We start from the raw sequence: 25,920 nt of genomic DNA, 5'->3' as shown, positions 1-25,920 counted from the left end.
AAACTACTATTTTTTTAAACTACTATTTATGAAAATAAAAACAGTCATCAGCACTGGTAGCGTTCTGCTTTGCCTGTCTTTCCCAAAGTGTGCTGATATTCTTGAAGCTTGGTATTCTGTTCTTTGTTTCTGCACTGCTGGACAGGGTGCTCAAGTCTATAGCATTGCTGGTCACATGTTAGTCCTCTGAGCTGTGGAGAAATCAGCCATTGTATGTAGGGCTTTGCTAAGGCAGGTGTACTTTGTCATGTGATAGAAAACCAAACGTGAGGTGTGTGAACATTAGCTGGATGGTGGCTTTAGTAAACCTGAATTCTTTTTCTTTGAAATGGCATCCTCATTTAAACTTTTCCTTCACAAAGGCATCAACGCTATTTTGCGAGAGTAGCAGTAGATTTCCTTAGGCCTGCATTTCTTTTACTTTGGGGAAATTTTTCTTTTCTTGAACATCATTGGAGCTGTATTTTGAAAAGTGTAGCTTGTGTGGAAGATCCTCCAATCAGATTTTTTAAAATAAATTTATTTGTTTTATTTATTTATTTTTGGCTGTGTTGGGTCTTCCTTGCTGTGCGTTGCTTTCTCTAGTTGCAGCGAGAGGGGGCTACTCTTCATTGTGGGGTGTGGGCTTCTCATTGCGGTGGCTTCTCGTTGTGGAGCGTGGGCTTCAGTAGTTGTGGCTCACAGGCTCAGTAGTCGTGGCTCACGGGCTCTAGAGCACATGCTCAGTAGTTGTGACGCACAGGCCTAGCTGCTCCCCGGCACGTGAGATCTTCCCGGACCAGGGCTCAAAACCATGTCCCCCACATTGGTAGGCGGATTCTTAACCACTGTGCCACCAGGGAAGCCCCTCCAATCAGATTTTTTTTTTTTTTTTTTTTTTTGCTGTACGCGGGCCTCTCACTGTCGTGGCCTCTCCCGTTGCGGAGCACAGGCTCCGGACGCGCAGTCTCAGCAGCCATGGCTCACGGGCCTAGCAGCTCCACGGCATGTGGGATCTTCCCGGACCGGCGCACGGACCCATGTCCCCTATATCGGCAGGCGGACTCTCAACCACTGCGCCGCCAGGGAAGCCCCTCCAATCAGATTTGAATTGTTAACATTCTGTGTTGGAATGTGTCTGGGCTTTCCGTTAACTGACTTTTTCCAGTTTTGGAAAAGCAGTGTGTTTCTTTTCTACTTAGTTTAAACCTAATTGGTTAGAAATGAAGCCCGTTGGCTTAAAAAGCATCAAAGTCTGTGCGCGGAAGAGCTCTGTTCGCCTAGACGGTCAGTGCTGTTCATTAGGCCAGAGTAGAAGGAAGGTCAGGCTTGTGGATGAACGGTCATATACTCTTTCAATTGGCAATAGAGACTATTTTCGGACAAATAAAGACACGTGGAATTACGTGCAGCCTCTTTCTGGTAAGAAGTCAGTAGTTATGAAGAAAATGAATGTTTTAAAGACTGATTGTCAAAATAATACCTGTTCCTTGCAGAAAACTTGAAAAGTGCAGAAAGATAAGGAAAATAGGAATAGTAATCCTACTGGAGTGGGTTTTTTTCCCCGGTAGTTTTATCTTGAAGTAAAAGAATGTAGGTAAAATAATAGCTGGTTAACATGTAAAAAGGCTGTTTACTGAGCTCAGTTCTCTAAAATGTCTATTTCAGAGACTCTTGTCATCCTTAGAGTCTAGCTTATTAAAGTTGGCTTCTTTCCTTATTTGGAAGATTTTAGGAGACTTTTACAGTTCCTAGAGAATAATGATAGCAGTGGCCACATAAGCCAGTCTGCTTCTGGTAGGAAGTAGAAGCTTAAACTCTTCAGTGCCTTGGTGAATTGTTGGATGTTTCCCTCTGCCTTGTATTTATAATCACAATTTATAAATGACAGTTGGGCCAAGAAGTCCCATTAAAGAATGTCATCTAATTTAGAGAGGCTATATTTTAGAAGAAGCTATGGAGATAACTTGATGGCAAACTAAGAATTTTGGGCATTTGGTTTAAATTTAGTGTACTTCTTTATGAGGGGAGAGAGTTTTTAAACACTTTAGGTTTCCTAAAAAATTTCAAAGTATTTACGTTCATTGTTAAAATTTTACGGTGAATATACCTAGAGTTGAGGTTCTGTCTCAATCTAAACTCATACCTGGCTTTCTGGGGTCCTGAAATCCTGTGTCCCCATTTTTACACATTTTAAAGAAAATGGTCCTTACTGTCATTGTGCACCTGAAAGTTTTGCAAAGCAGGTGCATTGTGTAAACAGTTGAGTTAACAGTAACTCACTGTTACTGGCTTTCTAAAGAAAAAGCTGTTTGACAGGGTCCTCTTAAACCAGTGAGCTCTCTCACTGGTTTAAACTGTTAAACTATTAGTTTTTGTCCTCCCTGTTACGAATCAATTCTTATTTATTTGTATGCAAAAGTGGAAATGCAATACTAATTTATCTAACTTTAATTATCAGAGGTAACACTTCTAATAAGCCCCAATGCCAGGGACTTCGCTGGTGGTCCAGTGGTAAAGAATCCATCCTGCAATGCAAGGGACACAGGTTTGATCCCTGGTCGGGGAACTAAGATCCCACATGCCGTGGGGCAACTAAGCCCATGTGCCACAACTACTGAGCCTGCACACCTCAACTAGAGAGCCTGTGTGCCTCAAACTACAGAGCACTCGTGCTCTGGAGCCCGCGCCACAACTACAGAGCTCATGCACCCTAGAGGCCGTGCACCACAACTAGAGAAAAGAAAACCCGCACACCACAACTAGAGAGGAGCTCACGTGCTGCAGTGAAAGATCCCACATACCACAATAAATATCTCGCATGCTGCAACTGAGACCCAACGCAGGCAAAAATAAATAAATAAAATAAATATTTTTTAAAAAACACTGTGAATAAAATTTACCTCTAAAAAAACAAAAACACCCCAAAAAACCCCAAATACCAGAATACCTTTTTTTGTAGGGCAGATCTAAGTCTTAGATAAGTTCACTTAAGCACAGGTTATATTTTGTTTCTAAGTGTAAGCGGTGATTCTCAAGAGTATTGTAATAATAGGGGTTTTGCAGTCATCTATGGAGCTGTTCACACTAAATCTAATTTCATGGTTTATTTGTATGTTTAAAGTGCAGAAATAAGTATTTTATAAAAAAACAAACACAATGGAATCCTTAGTTCTGTCAAAAGGAAAGGGGAAAGGAAGCTAATATCTAGTTAAGAGAGTTAGATGGTGAAGGGGAGACCAGACTGAAGATATGACTGATTCCAAGACGTATGTTTTCATTGTACCATGATGTCATCTTGACAGAGGGAAATTGGGGGTCTTTGCTTACTGCTTATATGTGCCAGGCCAGGGCTTCCCAAAGTCAGCTCTACTGAGGACTCATTCGTTGAAATGATCCTGGAAAACAGGTTTCTAGGCAGTTATCAAAAAGTGCTCACATCATAAGTGTACATACAGTTTAATGAATTCTCACACACCCAGAAGCACCCCCCACTCTCCACCCCATGCATCTTGCAGTCACTAGACTACTGGAGGTAACCCCTTATCTGAATTCTAAAACCTTGTATTAGTTTTAGGCAGGCATTTAAAAATAAAACTTAAAAAAAAAAGTAACCCATGTAAATTATAAAAATTTAAACAAGTGTTGTCAAATGCAAGTTTATGTGCCTGAAGCACAGTGAGGCCAAACAAACCGAAATGTCAGAGTTTGGAGCAGGGAAAGGTTTACTGCAGGGCCAAACAAGGAGATTGGGTAGCTTGTATTTAAAAAACCCAAACTCCCTGATGGTTTTTGGAAAAAAGTTTTTAATAGGCAAAATTTGGGGTGAGGGCTGCAGGGTGTGTGGCTTTCTTCTGATTGGATGGTAGTGAGGTAACAGGGTGGTGTCCAGGAATCTTGAGCTCAGACTGAAGTTACTATCCTCCACCTGTGTGGGGGCCTTAGTTCCTGCAGAAGAACTCAAGAGATGTGTTATATATATTCCTTGAGGAGGAACCAGTACTCTGCACTATTGTTTCTTGACTGCTCCACCTTTGTTTCTGCATTCTCTCCCTTCTCTAATTACTGTTTGAATCTGCCCTTTGGTACTCAGGAAAGGTCTAGGAGCCTGAAGCTTTTTTCTACAAAGAAGAAAACGGGGTGGGAGGGGTGTTTGGAAGGGTTTTTGTATCCAGGAGGGCCCCACAGACAGGGTCCTGCTCAGTTTCACAATTGAGAGGAATAGGAAGGGAAGTAAAATCTCTCACTCTTCCATCCCACTTCCTGAAGGTAATCACTGAGTTTGATGTATATCCTTCCAAAGTTTATTCTGTACATATTCAGAAGTACATATCTATGTATATATCTTTACAAAACATGAAGTTCAGTTGTATAATACTGTTTGCAGGACTTCCCTGGTGGCGCAGTGTAAGAATCCATCTGCCGGGCTTCCCTGGTGGCGCAGTGGTTAAGAGTCCACCTACCAATGCAGGGGACACGGCTTCGAGCCCTGGTCTAGGAAGATCCCACATGCCGCGGAGCAACTAAGCCCGTGCGCCACAACTACTGAGCTGCACTCTAGACTCCCATGAGCCCCAACTACTGAAGCCCTCATGCCTAGAGCCTGTGCTCCACAGCAAGAGAAGCTACTGCAATGAGAAGCCCACACACCTCGACGAAGAGTAGCCCGCACTCGCCACAACTAGAGAAAGCCCATGCGTAGCAACAAAGACCCAACTCAGCCAAAAATAAATAAATAAGGAAGGAAGGAATCCACCTGCCAATGCAGGGGACACGGGTTCGATCCCTGGTCCGGGAAGATCCCACATGCCGCAGAGCAACTAAGCCCGTGCACCACAGCTACTGAGCCCACTAGCTACAACTACTGAGCCCACACTCCTAGAGCCCATGCCCCCCACAACAAGAGAAGCCACTGCAATGAGAAGCCCACGCACCACAATGAAGAGTAGCCCCCGCTTCCCACAACTAGAGAAAGCCTGCCTGCAGCAACGAAGACCCAATGCAGCCAAAAATTAATTAATTTTTTTTAAAAAACTGTTTGCAATCTGTTCCTTTAAGATGTTGAAGATATTTTTCCATGTCAACACATGTAGACTCAACTTCTTTAACAGTTGTTTAGTGTGCCATTGTATTCCTATACCATGCTTCAGTTAGCAATTTTTTTTAATTGGAATATATAGTTAGCAATTTCTTAACTGAGGGATATTTAAGGATATCTCTAGTTGTGTTATTTCTAGACATTCACTTTTATAAATAGTGCTGCAGTGAGCATCTTTGTGTATTTGTAGAGTGAATACCTAGAGGTGGGATTGTTTGGTCAAGGCTATGTACATAGACAGGTATTGGCAATTCCTTACCGGGAGGTCTTAACCAGTTTACGCTCAGACCCAACAGGTGTTGTCCTTGAGTAGTTTAAGACTTGGTTCAGCTGAGATTTTTATGTTTATGTTTTTAATTAAAAAAATCTAATTTTTAAAAGAGTAAATTGGGTAGAAATTGTGAATATTAGAATGTACATGGACAGTTCTGTTAAGGAAGCTTTTTAAAAAAAATTTTTTTTTGGCTGTGCCAGGTCTTAGTTGTAGCACACAGGATCTTTTCATTGTGGTGCACGGGCTCTTTGTTGGGCACATGGGCTTCTCTCTAGTTGTGGCACGCAGGCTTCTCTAGTTGTGGCACACGGGCTCCAGAGCGCATGGGTTCAGTAGTTGCAGCGTATGGGCTCTCTAGTTGTGGGGTGCAGGCTTAGTTGCCCTGTGGCATGTGACACCTTAGTTCCCCAACCAGGGATTGAACCCACGTCCCCTGCATTGGAAGGTGGTTTCTTAACCACTGGGCCACCAGGGAAGTCCCAAGGAGGCTTTTTAAATGTATTAATCTTGGCTTTTGGATTTCTTTGCCTGGAAATTACCTATGAGTTCTTATAAATGTAGTTTTCTCATTGTTAAATGTTGCTGTGTTCCAACTGGATTATAAACTTTTTGAAGGCATTGTATATGTATTTATAATCTCCTTGTGTCTGCAGGGCCTGGCATATTTTCTTGAATATGTGGGATTTTTGGTATATGGCTGGGGGACAGATCTAATATTTTTAAGAGAACACAATATTCTCATCCTGAATGACCTGACAGACAGAACTGTAATCCTTACATAAGGATTTCCACAGCAAAAGGAAACATTTCTTAAGTTTTCGAAGGAATGGCTTCTTCCTCACTTATGACACTAATAGCCATTGTGTTTGAGAGAGGTCTAACTTTGGCAACTTCATTAAGAAGAAGACAATTAAGAAGAAAACTAGGGATACATTCACTGCATTACTGTTATTTCTAAAGAACTATAAAACTTGTATGTTTGCAGATCAGGGAGCAGAGAAACATGAAGGGACAGGTCAGTCCTCTGGGATTACTGATCAAGAGAAGGAGTTGTCCACCAGTGCTTTCCAGGCTTTCACAGTAAGAAGTGGTTTCTCTTAATCTGTTCCATTTTTAGTAACTGTCAAGCATCAATATTTTCACAGTGAATTTTTTAATTTATAATTTTTGTTCTGTACTAATTCAAGAGTTTAAGTTTATAGAGTAGGTTTAGGTTTAAAAATTTTTTTTAATTTTAGAGTTTAAATATGGTGAAAGGAATGAGAGTAATTTGAGCCATTCCCAAATTTTTGTGTTTCCATAAACATATTTTAACTGTCAATGTTGTTATTAAGTCTCTTAAATTTAGATTTGTAATATGTGAGTCAGTCTTTTCATTTTACTACTCTCTTCAGTTCTCTTCCTTGACTGTACTTTAAAGTGGAACCCCAAAAGTTTATTGTCAAAACTTTAACTTTTCTGACATTAAACGATATGAAAGAAAACATTATTTGATTATCAAGTTACATACATGTAAGTGGAAGAACTTGATACTTGGGTATTCCAAGTATACTAGAAATTAAAATTTGGAGTAATTATATTACCTTTCTTGGCTAGCCTTGGCTATTATACCTTGCTAGCAATGTGTACTAATATATATTATATCTGATATAATATATATTATATATAGGTATATTACATACCCATATATGTGTCTGTGTCTTGTAGATATAATGCACATGTATCACTGTTAGAGTTTCATTCTTTGGAAATAAATATCCACAATTTTTTTTTCAGTTTTATTGAGATATAATTGACATATCACAGTTTCTTAATTGGCATGACTCTTACTTCAACTAGTGACTTTAATTAGTATATTTAGAGGAATTATATCTGTCTTTGTAAGAATTTTTAAATAAAGATCAATGAAATATATTTGGAAATGAATATATAGTTCTTAAAGTTGGTATGTAATTTTGTTTGTGTGTTTTTGTTTTAGGCTGGAAATTATGATGTCTGTCTGCAACATCTTGCCTGCCTACAAGACATAAACAAAGACGATTATAAAATAATTTTGAATACAGCAGTAGCTGAGTTTTTCAAAAGTAACCAGACAACAACAGATAGTTTAAGACAGACACTTAACCAGCTGAAGAATCAGGTGATACATAAATGAATTTCATTATAAAAATATTGTGGTGCTCTCTAGACTGTGAAATAAAGTTAGTTAAGTAAAATTAATTTCACTTCCTATCTGATATTAATAGCATAATTTCTAATATAAAACATTTGTTGGTATTAATTTTATTTGTATAAAATTCTTATTCCAGGAAATGAAAGGTATGTTGTGTGATTTTATTTTCTATTGGTTTTTTTTTTTTTGGCTGCATTGGGTCTTTGTTGCTGCGCACAGGCTTTCTCTAGTTGCGGCAAGCGGGGGCTACTCTTCGTTGCGGTGTGCAGGCTTCTTCTCATTGTCGTGGCTTCTCTTGTTGCAGAGCACAGGCTCTAGGCGCTCAGCCTTCAGTAGTTGTGGCACACGGGCTCAGTAGTTGTGGTTTGCGGGCTCTAGAACGCAGGCTCAGTAGTTGTGGCGCACGGGCTTAGTTGCTCCGTGGCATGTGGGATCTTCCCGGACCAGGGCTCGAACCCATGTCCTCTGCATTGGCAGGCGGATTCTTAACCACTGCACCACCAGGGAAGTCTTTCTATGGGGTTTTGAACTTGAACAGAATAAGCTAATACACAAAATTTGAATGAGCTTTGGAGTTTTGAGAAAGAATTAAAATAGAAATATATGAGAAGAGTAGCTGCTGAGACTTTATCTTATTTATAACTGCAAAGATCTGATTATTAATAATAATGTCAAACTGATTTAGCATTTTGGATTAGGAGATGATTAACTGATCAAATAAAACATATTCTGATTTATATATGGTTTGGGACTTGCCTTGGTCATTGGGCATAACAGCATCACAAGGGTAGACCTTTGATATTCAAGAGGGCTAATAGCAGACCTTTAGTGCTTACTGTGTAACAGACCTTATGTAAGTAAGAACCTCATATAGGACATCTCACTTATTCTTCCCAGTAGTCCTGTGAAGTAGCTACTATATTTTTTCTCATTTTACAGATGGGAAAGCTGAGGTACAGATGGCTTGGATAAATTGTCAAAAGACACAAAGCTTTTAAGTAATAAGAGCTACATGAACCCAGTTCTGTTTGTGTTTTTAGTTACTGCTTCATGCTGTACAAGGTCTTGAGACCTTTTTGAGCCCCCGTCCTGGATTCATGAGTACCACCATACTGTGGAAGCATCACCTAAAATGTGACATGGTTAGAAATAAGAGACCCCTTCAGGCTCTTCATGACTTTATAGGAGTAAAGTAATTTTTCAACCCTATTAAAATTCATCAATGAAAAGGAGAATAATAGCCAACATTTATTAAATGGTTATTACTTGATTCCATATTTCATATTAAGTGCTTTTTATGTCATATCTCATATAATCCTCACATTCAACCCTTGTGGTAGGTATTTGTTATCTCAATTTTTAATTTTTAAAATATTTTATTTATTTATTGGGCTGCACTGGGTCTTAGTTGTGGCATGCAGGATCTTTGTTGCAGTATGCGGGATCTTTCCTTGTGGCACACAGGCTTTCTACTTGCAGCACATGGGCTCTCTAGTTGTGGTGCACAGGCTCCAGAGCGCGCAGCCTCAGTAGTTGCAGCGTGAGGTCTTAGTTGCCCCTTGGCATGTAGGATCTTAGTTCCCCGACCAGGGATCGAACCCGTTTCCCTTGTGCTGGAAGGCTGATTCTTAACCACTGGACCAGCAGGGAAGTCCCCTATCTCAATTTTAAATTGAGGTTTAGAGGGCCTACTAATTTTAATTTTTACAGCTAGGAAGGGGAGAAGCAGGATTTGAACCAGACCCTCTGACTCTTGAGCCTGTTCTCATAACTGCCTCAGTCTTTGTAAATGTGTATGTCATCACATTACATCATTGCTCTAGTCTTATTAACCATGATTTATCTGGAGCTCCAGAATCAGAGGAAAGATGATGTTTGCTGATGTCTAGTACTTGTGCCCTACAACCCCACAGACAGTTTCTTGCAGGGAACATTAATTTGGGCTTTGAGTACAAGTTCATCCTGAAAACTTTTTTTAGAATAAGAGGCTCCTGGGGACTTCCCTGGTGGCACAGTGGTTAAGAATCCGCCTGCCAGTGTAGGGGACACGGGTTCAATCCCTGGTCCAGGAAGATCCCACATCCCACAGAGCAACTAAGCCCGTGTGCCACAGCTACTGAGCCTGCTCTCTAGAGCCCGAGAGCCACAACTTACTAAGCCTGCGTGCCACAACTACTGAAGCCCATGCGCCTAGAGCCCATGCTCCACTATAAGAGAAGCCACCACAATGAGAAGCCCATGCACCACAACAAAGAGTAGCCCCCACTTGCCACAACTAGAGAAACCCCGCACGCAGCAATGGAGACCCAGTGCATCCAAAAATAAATAAAATAATTAATTAATTTTAAAAAATAAAGAATAAGAGGCTCCTGCAAACTTCCTGTTAAGCCAAGACAATTTGTTTTTTTGAAATCCTTTCATCAGCCTTTATTATTGTTATTTTTTAATTTAATTTTTGGCTGCATTTGTTGCCTGCTTGTGGGCTTTCTCCAGTTGCACCAGGCGGGGGCTACTCTTTGTTGTGGTGCGGGCTTCTCACTGCAGTGGCTTCTCTTGTTGTGGAGCACGTGCTCTAGGCGTGTGGACTCAGTAATTGCGGCACATGGGCTTAGTTGCTCCGCAGCATGTGGGATCTTCCTGGACCAGGGATCAAACCCATGTCCCCAGCATTGGCAGGCGGATTCTTAACCACTGCACCACCACGGAAGTCCCAGCCTTTATTCTTAATAAGATTGGTTCAGTAACTAACACACAGATACACACCCAGTGCCTTCCAACTCTCTTGAGTTTCCTACAAGTGTTTGTACTTGTGTCTCCTTGCTTTCTCTAAATCATACTTCTGTTCAGTCACATGTCCTGGGCATAGTGACACACCTTGTCAGTTTATTCCACTTTCAGTGACTTTTTATCTCATTTAGTGAGTAGTTTTTGTTCTGGCTGGAGCAATTACTAGATTATTTTGGTGAATCATAGAAAATGTGGCAAAGTTATTCATATCGTAAGTTCAACCTTTGCTGAAAGCAAAACTCCTTAATTTGTCCAAAACCCCTTTTTCTGGCTGAGAATTATCCCTTCTTAGCTTATTCTCTCTTCATTGCATAACTACCTAGAAGTGTTATCTTTCTTTGGAAATTGAGTTTTCTCTATTTAAAGAGACTATTTTTAATCACTTGAAGATAGAGACTTGATAAGTGAACATTATAAAGACCCCAAACTCATTGAGATGCACATGCTATTACCTAGCTAGGACCAATTGTTAACAATTGAATCCTCCTATCAGGCTCACCGCATGGGTGATTGAAATCTGCAGAAGTCTGATTACAGATCACTATGTATCATGAACTTTCTGTTTCTTATCATTAGCTAGACCAAGGTTGTTAAGTCCCTGTACAGTTGAACCTGGAGGTCCACGGGGGTTTGATTCCGGGGACCCCCCCCCCACCGCGGTAGCAAAATTCACAGTTCAAGTCCCTTATATAAAATGGCATAATATTTTGATATAACCTACACACATCTTCCTATCTTCCTGTATACTTTATTCATTTATTATTTTTTGCATTACGCGGGCATCTCACTGTTGTGGCCTCTTCCGTTGCGGAGCACAGGCTCCGGACGCACAGGCTCAGCGGCCATGGCTCACAGGCCCAGCCGCTTCGCGGCATGTGGGATCTTCCCAGACCAGGGCACGAACCCGTGTCCCCTGCATCGGCAGGCGGGCTCTCAACCACTGCGCCACCAGGGAAGGCCTTCCTGTATACTTTAAATCATCTCTAGATTATTTATAATACCTAATACAATGTAAATGCTATGTAAATAGATGCCAGCGCACAGCAAATTCAAATTTTGCTTTTAGGAACTTTATGGAATTTTTTCCCCCAAGTGTTTTCAATCTGTGGTTGGTTGAATCCACAGATGTGGAACCTGTGGATACAGAGGGCCAACTGTATGTCAAAATTCCACTGCTTAATTTAGGAAAATGTCAGTCTTAGAATTAATTACTTAACATTCCTCAGTAATTTATTGCAGTCTTTGTGGTGGCAAAGAAAGATAAATTTTAATACAGGTAGAATTCCATTTTAATGTGTTCCATGGGATTATAGAATGGTTGTAAAACTTGATAAAAATTTAAAAGCCTATTACAGAAAGTGGGTATACAGATCGTCATTAGCTTTAAAATGCTAAGTGTTGTGACTTTTCTTCTTTTGGTATCAGATGTGGATGTTAGGGTTCTAGTAAAGCCATTAAAAGCCGATTTTCACCACCATGTGTGACAAAGTGTATTTTTGTTCATTACTTTGAAAAATCGTTTTTTTTTAAATTGTGAGAATAAAACCGGAACATAATAGGAAAATCAGAAAATATACTTTCTAGCCATATGACCTCAGGCAAGATAATTAAGCTTTTTTTCGCTTGTTTCCTTATTTATAAAAAGGAAATGATAATATCTATGTCCTTGAGGTATGAGGATTAAATGAGGTATTCTCTGTAAAGGGTTTAATGTAGCAGGCCTGGCACATAGTTAAATAGTATTATTTGTTAATGTTTAAATTTACTTTGGTTTTTACAAAATGGAATCAAGTTTATGTATATGTACCTCATAAAATCCTCATAGGAAAGGTCGTTTTGAGTTTTGCCCACTCCCTATGTAGCCTCTTGCTACGTGAGGCTGGAAAGTAGGAATCCAACTCAGAAGCCACACTGGCTTTTAGAAAGCATTGAGGATACCTTCACAGTGGCAAGGAAGAGACTCGCCTTGCCTTGGGCAAGGTACTTAATAAAGTCCCATCAGAATGTTTTACTTAGCAGAATTTTATATGAATGAAATAATTTTTAGTATGTGAGAGTAATTAAAATCTAGAGGTCCTACTAAAAATGTGGAAAATTTTAGAGTAAGAAATGTTGGCCTGTGTTCCTGTTTATTCATTTAGAGTCTTTCACTTTTGCTCTTTAGTACTGTTAGAACATAATCCCTGTTGATTGTTTAATAGGTGCACTCGGCTGTTGAAGAAATGGATGGATTAGATGATGTTGAAAACAGTATGTTGTATTACAATCAAGCAGTCATCCTGTATCATCTCCGGCAGTATACAGAAGCCATATCCATTGGTGAAAAACTTTATCAGTTCATAGAACCTTTTGGTATGTTATCTGTCAAATCATAAATTTGCCTATCTTCTCATACCTGTGAAGGTCTCTGATTCTTTCATCTAGATAATAACCTGAATCAGAATTACATAAGAGTGTTTAAAGAAAGAAAAAAAGCTGTGTCGAGTTTTCTTAATGGTAAGAAAAAATAAAAATTATATCACTTTTAGATGAATCCAGGTTTTCCTTTAATATCCCAGTTACCCCCACCCCAGTTTTTGATAACTGTTAGAAATGCTATTTCTAATTGAAAAGATTTACTGATTTTTTTTTGTTTGATGTTTAAACACCACCTCAGTGTACCTGATCCTTTCTTTCTTAAGTAGTATATTAAGGAAGGAGTGTTTTGGAATGTTAGGGGACAATGTAGTATTTTATTTTGTATATTGCCTAATTGAAATTTCTGTGGGTAATCATAGAGTAGATAGTATAGAACACAATTAGCTTTTTTGTTAACTAGCTTACAATTACTAGCCTCAAGTGAGAGTAGTAAGACAAGTAAGGGCAAAGAAAGAAGAGGGAGCAAATAAAGCAGCAAAGCTGGACCCAGGAAATGTTTGAGGGGGCTGTTAGTTTCCAGCCTGCAAGCAATCAGATTTCAATTGTCTTTTTCTCCATGGCTCCTTTCTTTTAAATTCAAAACACTGGGGCAAACTCCTGATTTATAAACCCCTTATTGCTGTTATGGTCACCACAGGACGGGTGGTGGTCTGTACTTGCTCTGGTACTTTGGGAAGGTTCCAGGGTCCCTTGTGCTGACGGCTGGCTGGAGAGCTCTCACTGTGGCTCCAGGGAGGCCTTTTCCGGGTGCTCTTCTGCCCCCCAGCCCTGAAGATGCAGTGGTTGACAGACTAGGCAGGAGACATCAGTGGTGAAGGATTGTGTGCTAGGGACCAGTTCCTTTCCCCTGTAAAGCTGGAAATCAGTTATACTTCTAGGATGGCACAGATGTGCTTTTGCTAGAAAGCTGGTTTTTAGAATTTCCAGAACAGTTAATGAAATGATGTTCATCTTTACTATGGCTGAGCAGAATATAGCAACCAACTAGTCAGTTTTTAGATCCACTTTTCCTCCTTCTTTGAAAACTTTTTTTTTTTTTTAACTTTATTACTTGGCTCTTCATACAACATAAATTATTGAGCATACCCTATGGAGCAGACACTATTCTAGGGTCTAAAGATAATACAGTGAATGAAAGAGAGAAAGTCTTTACCCTCATTAAGCTTATGTTCTAATGGCAGAGAGAGGCAATACGATAAATACATCTGGCGAGGTAGTTAAATGCTGCAAAGAAAGGCTAAAATTGGGTAAGAGGATTGACTGGGGATGTTATTTTTAGATAAGATAATTGAGGAAGGCCTGGGATAAGACAGTATTTGAGAGACGCTTGAATGAAGAGAAGAGGTGAGCCATGCAGCTGGGGGAAAGCATCACAGCCAGAGGTAATAGTGTGTGCAGAGGCCCTGCGGTGAGCATGGTCCTGGCAAGTGAGAGAAGCAGCAGGAGCGCCGTGGTGACTGGAGCGAGGTGGGAGCACAGGGTTAGCATTTTAGCCTAGGGAAGGACTCACTCTTTTTCAGGTGTGGTGGGCAGCCCTTGGAGATATGTGACCTTTGCACGTCAACTGCACTGACTTTAGTTCTAAATGGATTCTACTCTGGCTGCTGTGTAAGAGCAAGAATGGAATCAGAAAGACTTGTTAGGAGGCTCTTAAGGGCTTTTGAAATGTTCATTTCTTGATTATAGCAGTCTTCTTTTAGACGCTTTCCATTTATCTTCTCTTTTGAAAGGAAAGGAAAATAGTGTTATGTCATATACCAGCTTAACCCTCCTCTCTTCGCTGGGCTCTTCTTCCTTTGAAGTTCTTGTCTTTATATTTTCCTCTTGGCTGTTTCAATTTTCTGGTATACTCCAGTCCACACCTTGTTTCTTTTGTGTCTGTAATCACCCTGTTTCTTTTCCCCATCTCTGTGCCTAGAAAGGAAGTCTTTTTCCTAGAGTCATAGACCTTTTTAGAGTTAGAAGGAACCTCGGGATCGCCTGGTCCACCACCTGCCTTCAGGCATGTGAAGTATTCTCCCCATTTTACAGGTCAGCCAGCTGAGGTCTAAGTAGTTCAGTGATGTGCAGAGGCTGCACATCTATTAAGTAGCCAAGCAGGCACTGGAACTAGGGTTTCCTTCCACCTAAAGTAATACTCCTCATTTCATGTGCTGGTATTTGGTAGATATTTTGCCAAAGGAATTTCAGACAGTAGAATCCCTGATATGAGAGGCCTTGAGATGCCTAATAGAATGACACTGTGGCTTCCATCCACAGCTCTAGGTAATAAACATTCCTTTAAGTCAAGACTCAGGCTTTGCTTTTAGAGCTTTTTCTGTGGGGAATGGTCTGAGATACTTGCTTCACTTTGGATTGTGACTTTTCTTTTCATGTTTTTTCCCCCCAGAAGAAAAATTTGCCCAAGCAGTGTGTTTTTTGCTCGTAGACCTGTATATATTAACCTACCAAGCTGAGAAAGCTTTACATCTTCTTGCTGTTCTAGAAAAAATGATTTCACAGGGCAACAATAACAAAAATGGAAAGAATGAGGTGAGTGTTCTGAGGTGATCAGACTAAAATGTAAAGTATGATTAATATTTATGGTTATTAAATATTATTTTAACAGCTTTATTAAAATATAATTTACATACACAAAATTTATCATTTTAAAGTGTACCATTCAGTGGTTTTTAGTATACTCACGGAATTGTGCAACCATTACCACTACATAATTTCATCACTCCGGAAAGAAACCCTGTACCTGTTAGCAGTGATTCCCTTTCCCTCCTTCCCTCAGCCTCTGGTCACCACTAGTTTACTTTTCTATCTCTGTGGATTTGCCTCTTGTGGACGTTTCATATAAATGCAGTCATACACTATGTGACCTTTTATGATTGGCCTCTGGTATATTATTTTCAGTTTACCAGGTGTAGCCTGTAGCATTCCTTTTTCATGTTATTTCATTCCTTTTTATGGCCAAATAATATTCCGTTATGTAGATATGCCACATTTTTTTTTTTATGCCACATTTTTTAATCCATTCATCAGCTGATGAACATTGGGTTGTTTTCCTCTTTTGGCTGTTATAAATAATGCTTCTATGAACACTGATGTACAAATTTTTGTGGGGGCATGTTTTCAGTTCTCTTGGGTGTGTATTTAAGAGTGGAATTGCTGGATCATTTGGTAACTCTATGTTTAACTTTCGGAGGAACTACCAGACTGTTTTCCAAAGTAGCTGCACTATTTTATATTCCTACCAGCAACTTTTGAGGGTTCCAGTTTCTCCACATTCTCACTAGCCCTTACCCGTCTTTTAAAAATTGTAACCATCCTAATGGGTATGAAGTAGTACCTCATAATAGTTTTGATTTCCCTAATGACCAAGGATATATGTTCACATCTTTTCATGTGTGAGATATTAGTTTTACAGAATGAAGATTAGAATGAAGACCACAAAATTCCATTATCTGGGAAAATTTCATCATTAAAGTTCTTCAAAAAGAGGACATACTTATGACAATTAAGCTTCACCACATTCTGGAGACACTTGGTGTAAATTAAGAACACATCTTCGTTCTTGTGTTTTTCATTTTGCTTGTGCTTCTGGCTGCCAAGGGATGATCCTTCTTTCTTCCTCTTCCTGCTTCTTTGTTGAAAAAGGAGTGTTTGTAGAAAACAGATTATCAATACATTTCTTTCTGCCTGTATAAGTTCTTGAGGTTTAAAAATAAACATTTAGCGTTACTTTTTACAGGCGTGTATATCTGAGAGTTCAGTTAAATAATCTTAGCATTATTCCCAAACACTGTCGTGTAGTAAAATATTTTGTTTTTATATTCAGTACTTGTAATAGTTGATGAAATATAACTCATTTCAGCAGATGCTGTGTGCTCTATGAGGTGGTACTAAGGTGACAAAAATGAAAACACTGCAGTTGTTGCTTTTCAAGGAACTCACGTCTGTGGGAAGAGAAAGATGGAGCAAAATCTGTTCATGACAAGGAGCAAGGAGGTTAGGGAACGTTTCAGAGCAGTTTGGATGTTTGATTTGAGCCTTGAAAGATGTAACAGTTCAACAAGTCAGAAGAGGAAAGATGGAGCAGGATGACCATCCTGGCAGAGTAGAGAGTACAGAAGGAGTGAGAGTGGTGTGTGGGAGGATTTCTGGTCATCTGACCTGGGGAGTACCTGAGGGATGTGATGGAGATCATTGGGGTGAGGGTTGGCATCTCAAATATGGGTCAGATCGTGAAGGACTTTGAATACTTTGCTAGGTATTTAGGGTATGATGTTGTTGGCAGTGTTGATACCAGAGAAAGTTTTGTTTTGTTTTGTTTTGTTTTTTAATTTATTTACTTATTTGGCTGCACCGGGTCTTAGTTGCAGCCCACATTATCTTCATTGCTGCGTGCGAATTCCTAGTTGTAGCATGTGGGATCTAGTTCCCTGACCAGGGATCGAACCCAGGCACCCTGCATTGGGAGCGTGGAGTCTTAGCCACTGGACCAGCAGGGAAGTCCCCAGAGAATGTTTTTAAAGAGGGAATGACATGATCTATTGTGGGTTGCAGAAAGACAATCTGAGTTCTGACCAAGTAATATCCAGGCTTTTTTTTTTTCTTTTTAGTAAATTTATTTATTTATTTATTTTTGGCTGCATTGGGTCTTCGTTGCAGTGCTTGGCCTTCTCACTGAGCTGGCTTCTCTCGTTGCGGAGCACGGACTGTAGAGCATGTGGGCTTCAGTAGTTGTGGTACACAGGCTCTAGAGCACAGGCTCAGCAGTTGTGGCACACAGGCTTAGTTGCTCCACCGCATGTGGGATCTTCCCAGACCAGGGATCAAACCTGTGTCCCCTGCATCGGCAAGCGGACTCTCAACCACTTCGCCACCAGGGAAGCCCTATCCAGGCTTTTTAAACCTAGCCCATCACTATACTAAACTATGAGCTTCGTATAAGTAGAGTTTCTTGTCATCCACTCCAAACTATTTTTGTTTTTTAATTTTTATTGGAGTATAGTTGCTTTACAGTGTTGTGTTAGTTTCTGCTGTACCGTAAAGTGAATCAGTTATACGTGTACATATATCCACTCTTTTTTAGATTTCCTTCCCATTTAGGTCACCACAGAGCATTGAGTAGCGTTCCCTGTACTAAACAGTAGGTTCTTATAAGTTATCTATTTTACATATAGTGGTGTATATATGTCAATCCCAGTCTCCCAGTTCATCCCACCCCCCCGTTCCCTGCTTGGTAACCATAAGTTTATTTTCTACACCTGTGACCCACTCCAAACAATTAAACCTGAATCTCTGGGACCTGGGATTGAGAATTTTGAAAATGTTCTCTAGGTGATTCAGATTAGCTCACTTGGAAATCAGTGATTTCAGTTATGATCAAAAATATTTAATTTTGGTTAACTTTGTTTCACCACCCTACAGACTGGTAATAACAGCAACAAAGATGGGTCTAATCATAAAGCTGAAAGTGGAGCTCTAATAGAAGCTGCGAAGTCAAAGATACATCAGGTAGCATAAATTTTAAGAGAAGTTATATGTGACATGTATTTACTAGTAGTTATGAATGATGAAGAATGGGATAGATCATTGAGAGCAGTAAATAATTCAAGGCATGTATGTTTATTTGGCTTTGAAGTATTACAGTTTAGAAGCACATTTATCCTTCTAAATATATTTTGCTCAAGATGATAATGCAATGTTATTTCTTTTACTTCTCTGTAGAAAATTGAGAGAAATGGCCTGGGAATGTTTTGGATGATAAAAATCAGTTTGTAGAATTTTAAAATTCATTGTTAGTTAGCCATATGCAGTTAAGAATTAATCGGATTTTTGCTTGGAACTTAGTTATAAATTGCATCCTGCCATGTTTTAGTTTTTAAAAGTATATTCCAAGAGTACAATAAAAATAGATTATTTAAGATAATTTTAAACTCGCTTTTGCAAGTAACTGGTATAACTGTTGTGAACAGATTGGGCTTAATTTTCTTAACTAGAAAGTAAAATTGCTTCAGCATCTGTAAATCCACTACAGTTCCTACATACTAGTGTTTTTCCTTTGACAGTATAAAGTAAGAGCGTATATCCAAATGAAGTCCCTGAAGGCATGCAAAAGGGAAATCAAGTCTGTCATGAACACAGCTGGGAATGTAAGTTTCTTCTTGAGTTTTCTCTTTTTCTTTTCAATTAGCAGCTTTTATGTCGTAAATTTTCTTATTTGGACAATAGGTATTATCAGTTTTAAATAATTTATCACAGTCTATTATAGTGTATATATACTGCCAGCTGTAACCCTTTATACTGAGTTGTGAAGTAGTGATCATACTGTGTCTATAATTTAACATCATACTTTTCTCACTTAAAATTATAACAAGCATTTCCCTTTGGTATATAGCCTTCAAAACCACCATTTTGAATAGCTGTCCAGAATTCTTTGAGTGGTTTATCACAATTCACTTAAACATTTACTGTTATTAGACACTTTAGGATTTTTTAGATTATACTCAAAACATTTATTAAAGATAAACAGTTTGAAAAAAAAAAAAAAAAGATAAACAGTTTGGTTGTAGCCCAAACCTGCCCCTTCCAGATGATCTTTGGCTTGACAATACCTTCAGTTTGATTAGTGCCAGAGTACTTGAGTTATAATTACTCCTTCATTTCCCTCCACCCCATCCCTCCACTAATAAGTAATTTTTTTAAAGACAGTAGAGGGAAAGTTTAGGAAAACTGTTAATTAAAAGTGTGAAATCATAAAGAGATACGGTTTATAGAAGGAATAGTTCAGGAAAATTGACCTAGAAATCTCAGGCAGGATCTAGATTGGCCACTGGGTCAGTTTTACTCAGGTGATTTTTGAGAACAGTCGTAGCCTAGACCTGAAGGGTAGACTTGAGGCTAAGAGGGAAAGGCTTAAGTATAAGTAGCCAGCCAGCCGTTATCAAACCTTTTTTGGGAGAAAAGACATGATTCCCTTCCTTAAAGCATACCATCATCAGAGGGGAGAGACAAACAGGAAAATAAATAATTGTTAGTCATACCCAAATCAGGGAAAACTTCAGGAGGAAGTTTTAGGAGAAGCAAAAAGTGGTCTGTGATCTAAAGCGTGATTTTTGTAACAGCAAGATTAGCCCTTGAAAATAAGGAATTCTGTTAGGGAATTTTTCCATTCATAAAATGACACTTTTTTCCCCCACTTGGAAAAGCATTTGATTATTTGTACTTCTTTGGGTTCTAATGGAGGTGTATTTATATCCTAAAAAATAAGGGAGATCACCAGTCTCTGTAATAACCATTAAAATGAAGGACTTAGTTTCTCCTGTTACACTGGCTTTCAATTAATAGTGTAATAGATGAAGACAGTCAGTGGATATTTTGCAGACTGTATTCTTACTCATATATGTTATATGTATTTTTTTAGGTAGACCTTTAATAATTCAGTTTGTAAAGTGCTCTCTGCCAGGTTTCATTGTTTTAGATTGTGAGAGCGATGGAAAGCTCAGAGACCATAGTTTTTGTGACCGTGGCTTAAGTGACTCATGTATGCCCTTGACCACATGCCAGTGCAACAGTCTGATTATGATCTCACATTAGACATCTGAGTACAAACTGTAAGAAACTTATGTTTTCTTTACAGTCTGCACCCTCCCTGTTTCTTAAAAGCAATTTCGAGTACTTAAGAGGCAATTATCGAAAAGCTGTGAAGCTGTTGAATAGTTCAAACATTGCTGAGCATCCAGGATTCATGAAAACAGGTAAAAGAAAATTGTGAAGTTTTGGTATTTTCTTCCTGACTCTTATGCCTTGTTTCTTGGTTTTTTTCCCTAGACTGCTGTTCAGAGTGATTTTTGCTAATTTTTTAAATGAAAATGTTTTATTATTGCTGCTTCAGAAAATTCCTGGTATTTTATTACTCATTTCCATTTTAAAAGAAACCTCCCTTCTTATTTTACTTGTCTTTCACTTCATATGCTCTTTCTATCATTTTGGTTTTAATACCAGCTTAGAAATTCTGTCCAGGGCATAAGGTCCTTGGTCTTTTGCTTTGTGAAATGAGTCCTTTTAAGGAAATGCGATCATAATGTTTTTACTTTTCCCTTCTCTCCCATAAAAGCAGTGAATAATATGATACTAAAATGAAAGGTAGAATTTGTAGCTGTCATTTAAGTTCATATCATTGCTCTTTTATGGGGAAGAAGGAAAATCAGTTTATTCAAGAAATGAGGTTAAACTATTTTTTTTTAAGATTTTTTTTTTTAATGGGGCATATTTAAAAAATCTCTGTTGGGACTTCCCTGGTAGCACAGTGCTTAGGAATCTGCCTGCCAATTCAGGGGACACGGGTTCAAGCCCTAGTCTGGGAAGATCCCACATGCCGCAGGGCAGCTAAGCCCATGTGCCACAAATATTGAGCCTGCGCTCTAGAGCCCGCGTGCCACAACTACTTAAGTCCCGCGTGCCCTAGAGCCTGTGCTCTGCAACAAGAGAAGCCACTACAATGAGAAGCCCGCGCACCACAATGAAGAGTAACCCTCGCTTGCCGCAACTAGAGAAAGCCCACACACAGCAACAAAGACCCAACACAGCCAAAAATAAATAAATAAAATAAAAATTTTTTAAAAACAAAAATAAATATATTTTTTTAAAAAAAGAAATCTAATTAAAGTCTCTATTGAATTTGCTACAGTATTGCTTCTGTTTTATGTTTTGGTTTTTGGCCACGAGGCATGTGGGATCTTAGCTCCCCAACCAGGGATCGAACCCACACCCCCTGCATTAGAAGGCGAAGTCTTTAACCACTGGACCACCAGGGAAGTCCCCAAGGTTAAACTATTGAAAATATTTTGTACCAAGTTCAGAATGCAAAGGATGAATATAGTGTTTGTTTCGTTTGAGATTCTATTCAGACCAATGCACAGAACACACATGCAAACATACTCAAACCTTCCCGCATTCACCCCTGCAGTTCAGTGGAGTCAGAGGATGGAGAAAGTCAGTTTTTTCCATTATAATTCTCTTGGGTACCCCATTTGTTCTGAGTACCCATTTCTGATTCTGTTAAATTTTTATTTTTCATGTTTTTATTGTCATAGTTTCTCCTCAGAGACCCTCTAACACCCAAACTGGAACGGTCTCTCAGACTAAAAAGGTAATATACATTGCAGAAATTTTACTTAGAATTGTCTTGACACAGATTTCAGAATTTCAGATATTGTCAGTCTTTAAAATGGAGCAGGACATGTAGTCGACTAGTCAACAATTATGATAATCTAATAGGATAGATTTTATATATAGTTATATACTTTAATGTATTGATATTTTTCATAGTATTAATTTTAAAATCTTTAATTTGCTTCCCACACATAAAATCCAGTGTTTGCTGCTGATAAAATAGGCTTATTAGAGAAGATTTGGGAATAGAATTTCACCTAAATTGTTCATAATGCCACTCGGAGAAGCAACCTCCTTTAAAACATATTAATGTATTTCTTACTCTTTTTTCCTCCGCCTAGTTTTTTTTTCTTTCTTAAATATTCTCATTGTTTAATTTTAAAACATATCAGAGGCCAACCTTTAATTTTTAGCATTGAATGAATCTTCTGATTATTAATTTTATCAATCTAGTTCGGTGTTTTATATCATTGAGGAAAAAGACAGACTGTCAGTAAATTGTTTTGGAATTTTGGGGAAACCATTTAGAAAAAAACAGTTTAGAGGGCTTCCCTGGTGGCGCAGTGGTTGAGAGTCCGCCTGCCGATGCAGGGGACACGGGTTCGTGCCCCAGTACGGGAAGATCCCACATGCTGCAGAGCGGCTGGGCCCGTGAGCCATGGCCGTTGAGCCTGTGTGTCTGGAGCCTGTGCTCCACAACAGTGAGAGGCCCGCATACCAAAAAAAAAAAAAAAATTTAGAAAAACCTGGATTGCTTTCATTACACCAAAATAAAATCTAGAAAGATGCAGGATTATAATGTAAAAATAAAATCATAAAAACAGCAAAAGAAAACTTGGATGAATATTTTGTTTTTGTGGTGGGGAAGCCTCGATTAAACATTATCCAAAATCTAAGAACCATACAGTTTAGAAAAGATTACCAAATTTGACCACATAAAAATGTAAAACTTTTTATGATTGAAAACATAAGCATACACACACACTCGGAACCAAGTCACAAGACAGATGACAAACTGGCAGTGGAGGGAAATAATTGAAACAGATGTGACAGAAGGTTTCTGTAACATACACACTAGCAGGTAATCAATAGGAAAAACATCTGTAACCAAATTTTTTAAATGGGTAACGAGCAGGAAGAGCCAAGTGTACAGGATAAGAAATACAAATGCCCAACACACATGGGAAGATAGATGCTCAGCCATAGTCATATTTAAAGGAGTGTGAATGGAAAGAAGAGTGGAAACTTAAGAGTTGAACAAAGCAAAGCAGGATTCTACATGTTCTGTTTATATACACTTGCTATTCTTCATTTAATATATTTTGACTGTTTCTGTAGCTTGCTGCATTCCTTCCAGTTTGTACATAATATTTTGTTGTGTGGATGCAGTGCATACATATTATGTTACTAATAAATACTTCTTGTCCTTTGCATTTTTGTATTATTTGCCTATGATTATTAAAAGTTAAATCAGAAGAAAAATCTAAACAGGCTAACAAAATCAATATGCAGGATTGATTTATCACCTTTAATAAGAGATTTTAAGAGAAAAGGAATTTACAAAATTTTCATGTTTCCTAAATTTCAAATGCCTTGTAAACTGTTCTGTAAGGAGTAGAAGTGCATATATAATTAACTCTTGCTTGCTAAGCCTGATTCTTGTATGATATGTAGCAGCAGTAAAATTTGTGGATAAACTTATGTATGTTTTTCTCAGGTGAATGCTTGAGGTGCATGTTCTGGAATAATCTTGGTTGTATCCATTTTGCCATGAGCAAGCACAATTTGGGAATTTTCTACTTTAAAAAGGCTCTGCAGGAGAACGACAACGTCTGTGCACAGCTCAGTGCAGGTAGCACTGATCCAGGTAAGCCCATTAAAGGGGGACAGTTTATATTTTACTACTTGAGGAAAATATGATTTTAAAGAGCAAGTATCTGGTTATAAAATGCATGTCATGTGTTCTTACCACTTAACACTGATCCTGCCCAAAAATTTGACTTGGGATTTTTAGTAGATGTTGCTCCTTTGAGTAATAATTAAAGAAGTTTAAGCTACATTCATTTTTTCATGGATTTGAAAGTCAGTAATCCCATATGGTAATGCTATAAAGCAAAATATTTTGCTAAGATTTCTTGACTGTGCCAAACTAGTTTTATTCTAGCTTCCTTTCAGAGTTTCAAATGTGATACTGTTGACAGCACCTGACAATCTTTAAGCAAATTCCTGGAGTTTATTCCTTTAATATTCATAGGATGTGGATCCTTGATCTGAAATGCTTAAAATCAGGCAATTATTTAGCTTTTTAAAATATTTAAAATTTTTTTAATTTTTAAAAAATTATTATTTTTAAAAATATTTATGTATTTATTTATTTGGCTGCACCTGGTCTTAGTTGCAGCACACGGGATCTTTGCTGCCTCGTGTGGGCTCTCAGTTGCAGCATGCAGGACCTAGTTCCCTGCCCAGGGATCGAACCCAGGCCCCCTGCATTGGGAGCGTGGAGTCTTAACCACTGGACCACCAGGGAAGTCCCGCTTTTTAAAATATTTTAAAGACTATTTAATTGATGGAAAATGTATCCCAAAAATCACAGTCTCTTTTTTTCTTTTTTTTTTTTTTTTTTTTTTCTGTGGCCACGCCACTCGGCTTGTGGGATCTTAGTTCCCCAACCAGGGATCAAACCTGGGCCCTGACAGTGAAAGTGCCAGGTCCTAACCACTGGACTGCCAGGGAATTCCCTAGTCTCATTTTATTATGGCCTGCAAATGTTAGAATAAGTGAGTGGGACTTCCCTGGTGGTACAGTGGTTAAGAATCTGCCTGCCAATGCAGGGGACACGGATTCAATCCCTGGTCTGGGAAGATCCCACATGCGGCAGATCTACTAAGCCCGTGCACCGCAACTACTGAGCCTGCACTCTAGAGCCTGCGAGCTACAACTACTGAGCCTACGAGCCACAACAACTGAGTCCGTGCACCTAGAGCCTGTGCTCCTCAACAAGAGAAGCCACCGCAGTGAGAAGCCCGCGCGCCGCAACGAGGAGTAGCCCCTGCTCGCCGCAACTAGGGAAAGCCCGTGTGCAGCAACCCAAGACCCAACGCAGCCAAAAATAAATAATTAATTAAAAAAAAAAAGAATAAGTGAGTGAACAATAGTCACTGTAGGTATATAGTACATTAATTTTTTATTTCCGTGGTAAAGTTCCCTAACACCCTAAGATTAACTGAATGCTTCTGGTTAAGAAAACACATAATGATAACATGGCTAACTGAACTGAAAGTGAAAAAGAGTGGAATCTTCTTGCAGGCTCTAAAAGTGTGGAAAGGTAGTGTAAGGTTCAGTGGAGTTAGAGTGGGTCTTTGCCTTCCTGGAACATTGTTGCCTGAGGAGCTGGTAATGAGAAGACACATCTCTGGCCCCACAAACACAGACAACTGAGATGCCTCTGGAGGATATTTGTGGGGTTGGGGATGGAGATCATCACTGTGGTGAGAGCTGTTTACAACTTCAGATTGGGGATTGGGGTCATTGGTGTCAAAAAGGCAGTAGTTGAGTACTTGGTGGAATAAATGTTTTCAGTGGAGCTGTTATTTTAAATCTGATGATTCTCATCTGCTTTTTATCATCAGGCAAAAAATTTTCAGGAAGACCCATGTGTACATTACTAACCAACAAGAGGTATGAGTTGCTGTATAACTGTGGGATTCAGCTGCTTCACATTGGAAGGCCTCTTGCTGCATTTGAGTGTCTGATTGAAGCTGTTCAGGTTTACCATGCAAACCCCCGCCTCTGGCTGAGGCTGGCTGAGTGCTGCATTGCTGCCAATAAGGGGGTGAGTCTCTGTCTTTTTGAACCCCCACCCCACCCCCACTTGTTCCATAGAGAGCAATAAATACTTGGTAACATAAAGACCTCCTCCCCTTTTTAACTCTTAGGGAATTGTAAAGATAGTCTTCTGTTCTTTATCAGTTGGACAAAATTTAGTTTCATGAAGTCATGTGTTCACTTTCTGACTCTTGG

At 39.1% G+C, this 25,920-nt stretch overlaps 1 protein-coding gene across 3 annotated transcripts in view; it reads left to right on the top strand.

Moving 5' to 3' along the window:
* Positions 1 to 25,920, top strand: part of CNOT10 (CCR4-NOT transcription complex subunit 10) — a 64,261-nt gene that overhangs the window by 5,821 nt on the left and 32,520 nt on the right. For all 3 annotated transcript variants that reach the window (XM_032649523.1, XM_032649525.1, XM_032649524.1), the window contains exons 2-10: positions 6,337 to 6,431; positions 7,330 to 7,491; positions 12,513 to 12,663; positions 15,119 to 15,261; positions 18,151 to 18,237; positions 18,792 to 18,875; positions 20,363 to 20,480; positions 23,615 to 23,764; positions 25,530 to 25,732. In XM_032649523.1, the coding sequence (XP_032505414.1) occupies positions 6,337 to 6,431; positions 7,330 to 7,491; positions 12,513 to 12,663; positions 15,119 to 15,261; positions 18,151 to 18,237; positions 18,792 to 18,875; positions 20,363 to 20,480; positions 23,615 to 23,764; positions 25,530 to 25,732 (1,193 nt within the window). The remainder of the gene's footprint in view (positions 1 to 6,336; positions 6,432 to 7,329; positions 7,492 to 12,512; positions 12,664 to 15,118; positions 15,262 to 18,150; positions 18,238 to 18,791; positions 18,876 to 20,362; positions 20,481 to 23,614; positions 23,765 to 25,529; positions 25,733 to 25,920) is intronic.

The sequence above is a fragment of the Phocoena sinus genome, chromosome 11 (genome assembly GCF_008692025.1).
Source record: "Phocoena sinus isolate mPhoSin1 chromosome 11, mPhoSin1.pri, whole genome shotgun sequence".
In the NCBI taxonomy this organism is placed as follows: Eukaryota; Metazoa; Chordata; class Mammalia; order Artiodactyla; family Phocoenidae; genus Phocoena; species Phocoena sinus.
The sequence above is the reverse complement of the archived record's forward strand: the minus strand, read 5'-3'. Positions and strand labels throughout refer to the sequence as shown.